This window comes from Sprattus sprattus, assembly GCF_963457725.1.
Source record: "Sprattus sprattus genome assembly, chromosome: 16".
NCBI lineage: Eukaryota > Metazoa > Chordata > Actinopteri > Clupeiformes > Clupeidae > Sprattus > Sprattus sprattus.
The window spans coordinates 20,334,312-20,347,366 of NC_137914.1; the positions used below are offsets into that span (position 1 = coordinate 20,334,312).

The 13,055-nt window shown below is 42.0% G+C and overlaps 1 protein-coding gene across 1 annotated transcript in view; it reads right to left on the reverse strand.

Annotated features, from left to right (window-relative positions):
* The window catches only part of kntc1 (kinetochore associated 1), a gene marked incomplete at its 5' end in the record, with an annotated part of 28,154 nt that extends 27,985 nt beyond the window's left edge, over positions 1–169 (reverse strand). Inside the window, one exon of the mRNA XM_080854351.1 lies at positions 53–169. Within this exon, the coding sequence (XP_080710477.1) occupies positions 53–169 (117 nt within the window). The remainder of the gene's footprint in view (positions 1–52) is intronic.
* Positions 170–13,055: the final 12,886 nt, after the last annotated feature.

Here is a 13,055-nt window from a genome sequence, read left to right on the forward strand (position 1 = left end):
TGCGTGTTTCTAAATATCTTCAATTCACAACAATTCATACTGAGCAGCTTACGTTTTCCGAGGAGGACAGTTTGACCAGTGTGTCAACCTGGTACAAGGCGCTGTCACCAAGTGACAAACGAACGGTGTTGGTATCATCATTGATGAGGAGTTCCACTTTGTTCCACATAGCGAAAGTTGTTCTCCAAAATCAGTAGCCCCTGCAGATGTTATGTATTCCCAACTGAAAATAGCTAGCTAGCGGTTTGTTTAACGTTAGCTAATTGCCAGTTCTCAGTGCTAACTGAAAGTTGGGTGAGCTGACGTTACCGCTGACAGCTAACTATAAACAACCTAGAGTAGCTACCACCAAGCTAAAGTAAGTCGCAACCACCAAGCTAAAGTTACTTCTATCGTGAACTGAGACAATAAATAAAACCAGTGCCTGCAATGCTCTTATCCAACGCCATAGCTTACTAACAATTGAAATCGTATTTGAGCTCAACAAAGACTGCTACTTTTCATGACCTAACGTTGAAAATTCGCGCCATACGTCAGCGAGATATCCCATCACACCATGCGGCACATGTTGTCTTCATATACATGAGTAGGTTGTTTCTACTCAAGTATAAATAATGTATCACATTAGGCAGTGGTTAGCCATTTTGGAAGTAATTTTATTTTATATAAACACATCTTTAAACATATATAAGCATATTTGGCGCAAATATACTGTGATTTAAAATTCCACACGAACTACAGATCCAACAAAACAACACGACAGCCTAGTCTAGACTGAGGGGTTTCTGATTGGACAACGATCATGACACTCAATGACAACAGACAGAATGAAAAACTTTCATTATGTAACATCTTTCTCACTTTCCTTTTGCAGTTACACTGTTACTTTACGTGTATAAGCTGTTACATCTGTCCAGCCTACATACTAAATGAGACAACTAGGTTAGTTAGAACTAAGACATTGAAGACATGTGACTCATTTAGGAATTTGTTCATACAAACTGGCATTTTCTGGCAAACAATCCAATTACATGTTATCATCTGGGATTCTCTTGACCCATTGGTGGACAAGATGCTTGCCATTGCAAATAAGGAAAAACGTCCTACCAGTAGGAAGGACAATTGTTGCCAGAGGCTGATCACCTCATCACCGGAAGCTCACAGAGAAATGCCAACACAATATGGTCTGTCCTTCATTATACGCCTCACCAAGTCATTAAGGACATCCACTTAAAAACTGGATAACACCTGTCCTATATAATTAATCTTGGAACCAATCTCAAGGAAGGTAAAATACAGGTCAACACACCGGTGAATATACAAATCGCTTTATGTGGTCATTATGATGGAAGTGTTTTCTGACTCACATTGTGATCTGATCTCTGGTAGGTGTAAATACAACAAAGTGTGGTACAAAACACTTTGGTTGGCATGTTGTGTGCAGGCCAAGAGAGCCCACAAAGAAAAAAGAAAAAAAGAGCATGTGATTCTGTCTCGCTCTCTCTCTTTCAGTATGTGTTTGTGTGAGAAAGACAGAGAGAAAGTAGCAAGGAAATAAATGTTGTATAGAGTTACACAGAAATTGTTCTGGAAAAAGAGGTAAAACTAAATCCTTGTCAAAGACTTCACGCTCGACAGTGTTGTTAGATAAAAGGGATTTGAAGGACTACTTGTTTTCCATCGGAGAAGTTTAATAATCTTCTTATGCAAATTCTTAAAGCTCTATAGAAAAAGGCAAGACTCCAGTGTTGTTTCATTGCAAAATTTTACATGTAAATAATTATGTAACAAATGTCATGCCTTAAAAATGAAAAGCTGAGCAGATTGTGACATTACTTAGGGATTTGCTGTTCTCTGCTGTCAACATAAAAGTTTGCATGTAGGATATCAGTTTTGCCTTTTATCTTATTACATTTACCTATGTACCGCGTGAGAAAGTATTAAAGTATAAATTTGACCTTTGTGTGTGTGTGTGTGTGTGTGTGTGTGTGTGTGTGTGTGTGTGTGTGTGTGTGTGTGTGTGTGTGTGAGAGAGAGAGATTGTGTGTGCATTCAGCACCTATCAGAAAAAAACAGTTAATTCCTTTAAATTACAAAGGCTTTTTTGTTGGGTGTGTATTTTGTACGCTGTCCTGTCTCTCCCTGTTTTCTTACCTTGGCTTAAATGTTAAGTTTTTTTTCTTTTTTTTTCTTAATGATTTGTTATCCATTTTTCTCTTTGATAAATACAATATTAATAATCTTTGGAATGTTGGGATCTGTGGTGTTTGTTTGTTTAAGCTTGAGAGATGCCTGAATCTCCCTATATACCCCGGATTACGTAGTTATTCGAATTTGCCACTCTCTCTTATATCCATGGCATGATCGCCATCTTGAGGATATGGTGTCTATTAGGGGAGACATAAACACTGTCACAAGTTAACAATGATAGGCCAACTGTAATGGGTGTATTAAAATGTGAATGCGCATTACGCAGAATTGTCGAGTAGTCTTTCGAGACAAGTGCGAGAAGAAATCAGACATACACAACAACTGCATGTCTTGTATTATTAAAAAAAATACAAGCCGCTATGGATTGGGAGGCTACATCTGGGCTACATGACATGTTAGTTGCTAAGCAACCATTAAGTGATTCTACATGCCAAAGGTATGGTACTTTTTTCAACAGTCGAATAACGAATGACATGTCCTGATAGCTATTTTAGCTAGTCCTATTGTCAATCTAACAGAGTGATTTTCGTCACCGTGTTGTAGGCCCAAGGATGAATGCAGGTGACGGATCACATTACAACGAAGTGTTTGGGTCGCACACGTCTCAGGATGACGTTAAGCCTCTTCATTCACTTATTTTCGGTCCTCGTGTATTAAAAAACTTCAACCAACCAAAACCACGACCGGACATTAAAGATGGTATGTTGAAGGCCCACACTAAACATGTAGGCTAAGGTAAGGGTAGGCTACCTTCTTAAGTTAAGTTAAGTTAAGGTAGGTTCAATTACCTTCTGTCAACGCTGATTTGACGTTTCATTACTTTTGCCACTTTGTGTTAAATTGTTTCTGATGCATATCAAAAAGAAGAACGGGCTTGTTTCCATCTCTCCCCTTGAACAATCTGTACAATTTGGTTGGTTGGCTTGGTTTTCACCCTGTCTGTCAGTGTCAACCTATTCATTTCATTACATTTTAGGCCTATCAATCTTATTTATCATATTCACACAATATTTTTACTTCTGTTCACATCAGAGGTTGTCATATGGTTGCCTAAAGGCTGTAGGGTTATGGGCTTCATGTAGGCTAGGCCTTGATGTTAATCTTATTCTGAATACCTATAAATTGATGGTGATACCTGTTCACATTTAGCTAGATTCAGAAAAATAATAGACAAATAAGCGGTTGGTGTTGTTTTCCACAGAGCTTCCACATTCAGTTAGATGGTTTCTGTGGACTAGCTGCACTTGAAACTGTGTGTAGCGGATTGTTCTAAGGGAGCGTATAAAAGGGTGTGGTTAAAAACTGAACACAAGTGTATTAAAAGTGGAAAGTGAGACTGCCTTGTTAGAGATGGGTTGAGTAGTAGCTTTTTGAGCTGCAAAGTGCTGAACCAGCCCATATGTGGAGGCAGATATACCTGTTGTGAGCTGAATTAATCACATGCATCTATAAAGATGAGCGCAGGTCAGTCTGCTAAAAGGGTGTTAGAGTAGATGGGGTTCACAGAACAGATGATGGGGATTTCAAATAGTCTACTTTGATTTGCCTGGCCTCCTTTTCCCCAGTGACCTACAACAGCCGAACACAGAGACTCATCCTCCTGGATTCACGGGGTTGCTCAAGCTGGTCATTGGCTCGCCATTCAAATTCATGTGAGTACTTGGAATTGTTGTCTTACTCAGAGACATATTCATAATAATAACAGTGTATTTGGCAGTATATTCATCATTTCTTTTTTCATAGTACGCAGAGAGTTAAACTTTCCAAACTTCCAGTTCCATATCCTCATCAAAATTGTCTTCTGCAAGAAGTTCAATGTGTATTTTGGCTTGGGAAAGGACCGCTCACTGAGGGTATGCCCATTTCGCTCATTAAGATTAAAGGTAGAGTCAGCAGTTAAAAAGCAGTTATGACTTGAGTAGCAAATCTGTCTCAACAACCGATGTTTCTTTTCATTGGGTTTGCCAATCACAGGTATATAACAGGAATTTTGAGGAGACTGAAAGAGCTTGCACAGAGGATAGCTGCCTGGTCTCACACCTTCTGTTCAATCCTGTGCTGAATGAGTTGATCACTGGTGGCGACTGTGTGCGGGTACAGCATAATACAACTGCATATTCTGTTCATGTCATTCTTTCACTATTAGCTGTTATAAATGCCCTGTGGGCTGTAACATTTTAGAACCCTTGGAAGAATTCGAAATCTCTACATTTTACCTGGCACATGTATTATTCACCAAGACAAACATGCTATTGGTCCATTATTAGTCCATTACCATTTTACAGTGAATAGTTATATTGCTACCAAAAACACCTTAAGTTATAATCAGGGTACTCGTATACTAAAACCAACTGAGCTCAAACAATAAGGCATTCTAACCAAACGTAACTATTTGCCTTCCCTCGTCCCCAGTTCTGGAGCTTCACACGGGTGCAGAGTACCAAGTTAAAAGTCCTGGTCATGTCCAATTATCGCCTCGTCCTCAGGTACTCAAATTCACAAAAAAAAATCATTAATCTTAATAGTTCTCCGTCACTTTATTCCATTTAAAGCATGTCCTCAGTCTGCTGCATTGTACTTCTATGTGTCCATTAATGTGGTGACGGCGGATGCGTAGGCATGAGTTTCGTTTGGAGGAGGGGCGATGGTGTACTCATATGGAGCTGGATGTGCCGCGGCAGCGCCTCTACTTTTTCTCCCGCCTGAACATCCTGTGCTATGACATGGCAGGCACGCTGCGGGCACGGCTCAATAACGCACACAGTGGCATGGTGCTGGCCTCAGTGTTCAGTCCCTATGCCAGGATGCTGCTGACCGCCTCCACTGACTTACGGAGTAAGCTCCACTGGTAGTGCCAGTATACCTTTAAGTTGTGTATTTTCTAAAATGATTTAAATCAAAGACTTCAAATGATCACTGTTGTCAGTAGATCACTAGCATATTATACTGTTAAAGCCATCTATAACCTTTAATAACTTTTGAGCTATACAAATGAGGACAGAATAACTGTGGTTCCCACTGTGCTATTAGTCAAAGCCTGGAGTGAGACAGGTCTTCTCATCCATGTGTTCCATGGACATAGCCGACCAATCACCAGTCTCATCCTGCATCCTGCCACACCTGCTATCTTCATCTCGGCCTCTCTTGATTGCAGTATTCGCCTCTGGTGCCTTAACTCTCTCACTCAGATATTTAGGTGGGTTCAAATGGTTAGCAAGCACAATGTAGAATAAATGAAAACATATTTCATATGTGCATGCTGCATAGAGTACAGTATGTGGACCATAGACACTAAAGGGAATTTGTTCAAGGATAGTTAGAAATGTCATGATTCTTTTTTTCCCTCCCTTCATCTGAAAATATCAGCATTCCACATTTAGAAGGAGTGCTAGGACTTGGGCTGACTGAAGAGAACCTACTGTACTCGTGGTCTTTCAGGAGTGTGCAGCTCTACCACCTCAACCACTTCCTGGACTTCTGGGGCTTCCTACGCTATCCAGCCCTGTCGTTTAGGCTGTGTAAGGCCCCGAGCAAGACCAACCGGCTTCTTACATTAGGAGATGGCAACAGGTTTGGGAAAAATCTATTAAGTATAGGCATTTGAAGGTTATTTCAGAACAATATGAAATTACTTAACACTGTTGTTATAAACATTTATCATGTAGGTTGTGTTACTTTGGAACATCTCAATGTGGTCTTGCATGTATTCAGTACAATGCATGATTACCCTAACAGCATATTAAGTGTTGCAATATACCAGGTACTGTAATAAAATAACTTGTATACGGGTTGTATAACCAGTATGATGTAAGAGATTTGAATGACACTGCTTTTTCTGTCAACAGTTTGCACATCTTCTCCTGTTCCACTGGTAAGAAGCTTTGCCTGATGCCGCCTCACCCATTCCTCTCACCTCTGAAAGAGCTGCCTAGCTTTGCCTATGACCGTCAGAATGGCCTCATTGCTTTGCTGCTAAGTTCCTGGGAGGTCTGGATGTATACAGCCAGGTCAGGGGTTAGTGATGTGCAGTTATGCAGTGATCTGTTCTATATTGTTTTCCTCAGAGACTAAGCTGACATGGGCATGGTCTTTTCATGTAGATGTTAGTGAAAATCTTTTCAGGCATTTTCCTTTACTCTGTATTTTCTGAACTCGATGTTTACAGAACAGACCCTGCATGCAGAGTAGCTGTGCGTGATGTGAGAACATTCCAACAAAGCAGAGCTGGGAGTCGACTGTGCCTGTGAGTGTGTTGTCTCCTTATACTTTTGAGTCATTGCTCACGTTGTTTTCTGTTACTTTACGCCTGACTATTGTTTTGCTATGTTGTCTTCAGTTTGCAGACAGCTGTGGGATTTTCCTAACATATTTCTCATATTGCTAATTCTAAAGATGAGAATTGAGGAACATGGTTGTATACTACTAATGCTAAAGTTGATATTTTTCAGGAAGATTGTTAGTTGAAACTAGCTTACTGTAAAGCACACTTTGATTTGATCAGCAGTAGTTTTCATTGCAACAGCAATGCCTTTTTATATGAATGAACATTCCTGTTTGTGAAGTATTAATTTGGGCTGATCAGGAGTGGATCTTCATGCCACTGCTAATGTGTGGGCACCCTCAGAGCCCTGTTGGTGATTTGATTCTGAATCTAATTTGAGGAACTGAACATCATCTTAAAATGGTGTGCACACATGCTGTTTAGAGATGAAGTTGTACACCTACCAAAGACTGACTCTGTGAAGGCAAGCTGCACAAGCCTGGGCTTCCTTAACTCCATCATCTACTACCATTCAGTGGAGGGGCCTGTTTGTGCAAATGCTACCAGCTTCCTGCTGTGTGGCATGGCGGTAATGTGGAACTTATTTTGTCTTTTGCCATATAGACTTTGTCTAGTCCTCAAATAAAGTTGTTCATATCATTGTATCAATATGTTTTCTCTGTACAGGATGGGCGCATACTCTTCATGGATATCACCAAACATAACTTGATGTACTATGAGCTAAAAGTCCACAAAGATCCTGTAAGTATTTTTAAATATTGTCTAAGTAGCAATACATACAGTATAAATGCTTTGCCTCCATTGGACTGTATACTGTTTATCATCATGTCAATCATGTACCTGTGTCTGATATCAAGCCTTATATGCCCAATTCTAGCGCCTGGCATTTTTTCAATTTGACATTTTGTCAACATGTGTCCTGCGCAGGTAGTGTGGTTGTCTCATGACATGGAGCAGAACTGCCTGATGACCATGTGTGAGGAGGGGGACAGCCGACAGTTCCAGGCCTGGAGTCTGCCGGCACTAGAGGCTCTACACCAGATATGTGTCCCCAGTGGTATCACCGCATTCACCTGGATGGTAAGGAACGGCATTAGAAATGTCCAGATGTGGTGAGGACCGAGGCCTGCTCAGAAACTAAGCCTAGATCTGCCCGCAGGAGGACCTGTTCTTCGTGGGGTTCCGTAGTGGAGCGGTGAGGCTAGTCAGCTTTGCAGACTCAGGAGATGGGAAAGAGAATCCTAGGAAGTGGGATCAGCTCCCTGGCTCACACAGTAAAGGCAGGTCCCCATGATGTCGGCTTACGTCAATGTTCCCTCTGAAAACACTATAGATTGGTAAAAGAAAAAGAACCAAAGCAAAATTAAACCAAAGCCTTTAGTAGATATACTAGCTATGTCTCAGCTACATAACCAATAATAATAGGGCTTTTGGCACTTGATGGGGAGGTTTGCTCCTCGTGAGTGTAACCTTGTCATTGGGACAAGAGTGTGTCAGTTGTTTTTGAGAACACACATCCTTTCTTCAAGATGGTGACATGGGTTTCAACCCCTACTTGAGACAAGACCATAAGGGGGTGGTTCTCTCTGTGGACTCCTCCTCCTCTTTACATCTCTTCTTAAGTTGTGGGTAAGTCATAAGAGTCCTGGCAAAACCCCCACAGCCCTTTCACTTTGAACGTTTTTAAATAGTAGATGTCATGTGTTTATGATATTGTCAGTTACATTGCTCTTACATTACAGTGAACTGTTCTGTTACCACTCTAAGTCTCTTAATGCCTGGCATAAATAATGGATATTGTTTTCAAGATTATCTGATCTATCAAGGTAGACTTATTTGAATGTCTTTGGTCTCTCTGTGACTGAACCACCCCCCCCCCCTCGTAGGTCAGATACTCTGATCAAACTGTGGGACAGAGGGCGCACTCTGCTGGCCGAGGTGCAGCTGGACACCTCCCTGAGCTCTGCCTGTTTCCTCAATCCCAGTGGTGACCTACTTGTTGGCTTCCGCCTGCACCTCTACAAGCTGCCCCACCATCACTTCTTATCCTCCTCCAGTGTCCTCCTTCCCAATTCAGCCTCTCAGGCCTCCTTGGCTGGTGAGCGCTTTACCAGCTACATTTGATTGGTCTACATCACCAACACTTTCTAAACTTTCATTTGGTGAATCGTGGCACAAGTAAATCAGTGGTTATAGGTTACATTTTCCCTGTTAACACCTACATGTGGATTACAGTGTGAGCTCACTAGAAATATACATTTATCAGATTTGTGTGGAAAAGGCACATCTGCTGAAATTTGAAAATGAATGTAACTGTAGGTGAATATCAGAATCAGAATCAGAATCAGAATCAGAAACAGATTTATTGTCACGTAGGTATGCGCCTACTTGAAATTTTTTCTGGTGCATAGGTGCATACAGTAAACATAAAAACATAAAAACACAAACATACACACACAATAAGTAAGTACTACTACATAACATAACATAAAAACATAGGAGCACACTAAGTACTAGACATAACATAAGTACTACAGAACACAGTATGTAAACAGATGTATATATAAATAGAGTGTATATAAAGAAGTGAAGTAAGGGGTAAAATGCAAAAGAAAGCAGTGCAGGTGTGCAAAAGTGAATGTGCAATGTAAAGGAGTGAAATGAGATGTGAGTTAACATAACTCAGATTTGGGGAGTGGGGGAGGGGCAAGAGTCCAAGACAGGTGGGGGACCCGGGCCTTGTTGATGAGACCAGCAGCAGTAGGGAAAAAACTGTTTTTGTGGCGTGAGGTTTTGGTCCTGATGGACCGCAGCCTCCTGCCAGAGGGGAGAACCTCGAAGAGTTTATGACCCGGGTGGGAGGGATCGGCCGCAATCTTACCTGCCCGCCTCAGGGTCCTAGAGGCAAACAGGTCCTGTAGAGATGGCAGATTGCAGCCAATCACCTTCTCAGCAGTGCGGATGATACGCTGCAGTCTGCCCTTGTCGTTGGCAGTGGCAGCAGCGTACCAGGTGGTGATGGAGGAGGAGAGGATGGACTCGATGATGCAGGTGTAGAAGTGCACCATCACTGTCTTTGGCAGGTTGAACTTCCTCAGCTGCCGCAGGAAGTACATCCTCTGTTGTGCTTTTTTGGTGAGGGAGCTGATGTTCAGCTCCCACTTGAGGTCCTGGGAGATGATGGAGCCCAGGAAGCGGAAGGACTCTGCAGTGTGGACTGGGGAGTCTTCCAGGGTGATTGGGATGGGCGGGGCTGCGTTCTTTCTAAAGTCAACAACCATCTCCACTGTTTTCAAAGCATTTAGCTCCAGGTTGTTCTGACCACACCAGGTCACCAGATGGTCAATCTCCCACCTGTAAGCAGACTCGTCCCCACCAGAGATGAGTCCAATGAGGGTGGTGTCGTCCGCGAACTTGAGGAGTTTGACGGACTGGTGACTGGAGGTGCAGCTGTTTGTATACAGGGAGAAGAGTAGGGGGGAAAGAACGCAGCCCTGAGGGGAACCAGTGCTTATAGTCCGGGAGTCAGAGACCTGCTTCCCCAGCCTCACGTGTTGCCTCCTGTCAGACAGGAAGTCTGTGATCCACCAGCAGGTGGAGTCAGGCACGTTCAGATGGGAGAGCTTGTCCTGAAGCAGATAGTGAAGAAAAGTCGGGGAACTAATACCCTGAACATTTCTGAGTAAGAGCCTTTCATTAATTACAGAAGTTAATTACAGAATTAACTTTTAATCAGGCAGTCCTCTGACAAACTGCAGGACTCCGCACTGAGAGTGTTCTCCCTATCACCCACCTCTTCTTATGATGTAAATCAGCTCCAAGAATATGAGGTCTATGTAACTCTGTTCAGTCAGTCAGTCGTGTAGCAGTGAAGTAGCTTTTCTTTCTGTTAGTGTTTCTTCCTTTTTTTCATTCCAGTGCTTTTACTAAATCCTTCACAGATTCTTTCATCTATGAGAGACCTGAACTGACATTTGACGGAAAGCATGACGACCCAATCAACATGGAGAGCTACATTGTATGGACAAACATATGAATGTTTGCATCTGGACACTGTAGATACATAAATCATCTGGAGAGTGTAGATACATAAATCATCTGGACACTGTAGATACATACATTTATAATCTGCAATACAGCTTTTACATATGTAGATTGAACCTGTATAGTAAGGTTCAGTGACAAATGTGTGTAGTAAAGCTTCCCTTAGTCTGAATCCCAAGCTGTGGTGACTTTCTATCCACAGGAGCCGTATAAAGGGTTTGACTATAGTGGCCCACCACAAGAGGAAGCCTCCAGTATGACCAGTGAGGAGGTGAGGTTGTGTTCACTAAAGAGCGGGGTATCCACAACACACTCCTACAGGTGCTGGAAGGGAGACAGACTTGGAGAAAAGGAATTAACACACTCAGATGCAATCAAAGCAATTTCCTGTTGCTATGTCATGATCTGTGAGTGTGCCTTTGTCTCTGTCTTGACATTTGAGAAGTATTTCACTACCTTTTCTATCTGGTGGTGTATACAGTACTATAGTTAAAGTTATACTTATTTATCAGACAAGTTTTTTTCTAAAAATGTAAAGCAATCCATGAATTAAAATAACAACAATTCAAAATATCAAAACTGTTATTATATTTAAGTATGCTTCGACCAAATAACTAATTAGACAGATGATGTTTAGAAAGTTTAAGTTTTTGTGAGAGAGGTGAGTTTTTAAACACTTTTTAAATGAACCAAGGTTGACACTGGTACGGATCATTCCTCCACCTATGTTCTATGAATGAAAAGAGTCTTGACTGCAATCTCATGCTGCAGATAGAAGGCAAAGACAACAGACACTCAACAGAGGAGTGGTTGAGAGGGTGAATAGTACTGAATTATGGCATTTAGATAAGTTGGTGCTTATCCAGTGGCTGTCCTCTAGACGAGAGCAAGGGACTTACATTTTAGATGGGTGAAGGGTACTAAGTTACAGTGTGCATACATACAGACATACATTGCTACAGAGATCTGCATGAATGTGTATATGTATGCATTAGTTTGTGTGTTTTTTCTGTAGGATCTCGAGTCAAACTGGGAAGTTCCTCACGCCCAATCCCTCACCTACCAGTCCCTGGAGAGTTGTGACTCTGTTTTCTCAGCAGCCTCTTCCCAAACCCTGCTGCTCACGCCTGGGCAGTCTCTCACAGACATCAACAAGCTACTGGGTAGGAAATGCATACAAATTGCTCAGTAAAGTTTGGAAGTGAATGTTTTATTTAAAGCTCATTTTTGTGTGAAGAGAAAATCTTGTTTTTTTTCCCCCTGTAGAAAGGCCTTTAACGCAGGAGTTTTCCTCCTCCCTCTCCCAGTCAGAGGGATTAGACCTGTGGGATATGTCAACCCTCCCTGAAGCTTGGCCTACTGAGTCACCGGATGTGACGCTAGACTCCAGTCACACCAAACTATATGAGGACCTGACTGCTTCAAGCAGAAGTCACACAGTAACACAGAATTATGTTGTCTCCCTTAAAAACTGTTTCTCAGTCATCACAGCTGATTATGACAGGGCATATAACACTTAACTCACTTAAATCAGTAATTCTGCATTTGATTATCATGAATTTAACACCTTTGGAGATTATATTACTTGTGCCTTTGATCTTTGATCTTCCTGGTCCTTAGTTAGTTGGTTGTAGGTGTTATTGATACTGATGTAATGTTTACCACAGAAGACATCTCCACCCGCTGACTCGGACAACTGCCCTGGAGATCAGGGCATAGCAGCGTCACGCTTTGCCAACATTTGCATCTCTATTTCTGACATGAAACCTCAAGCAAAACCTCAAGTGAAGAGAAGTCAAATGGGTAAAATGAGACTGCTGCAAGTACTCACTGTTTTACTTTGCATTTCTTTATAAACGATGTGCTCTGCTATAAAACATAGCTTGTCTCTTTGTTAATGTGATAGGTGTCCAGGTAAAATGTGTGTTTGCCTGTTTTTACAGCTGTTCCAGATCCTCCCCCTCCTCATCCCCTTCCTTCCCCTCCTCTTCCTCATCTTCCTCCTCCCCCTCCTCATTCCTCTCTTCCTTACCACCCTCTTCCCCATTTGCCGCCTCCACCTAAAGTTTTAGAAACAAAAAAGCAGCTCACTGATTTGCTGACTGGAAAATCGTCCACCGTCAGTGTCACACCTTCTGCTAAAAAACAGGTGCATTTTATGGTCTGAAAACAGTATATTAGGAATACTCACCTTGCTGATGGCAGTCTCTCATACATATATTTGTATGTTGTGTGTGTGTAGTGTGAATGTGACTACTACCATATATAGAACATGGGAGTGTTTTGTTTACTTCAGGCCAACTTTCGGTCATTATCCAAGATGGTTTTCTGTAAATTCTTGCTTTTTCTTCCACAGATTCCACAGATTCCAAATCGCAAGCGGTCAATTTCAAAGCCAAGCCCCTCAACACCAAAACTGGTGAAGAAGGCCTCCCATGTCAAGGCAAAGGCAACACAGAGCCAAGCAGCTAAGGCACCCAAGCAGGACCATCTGGGACCTCAGAGACAAGGCAATGGA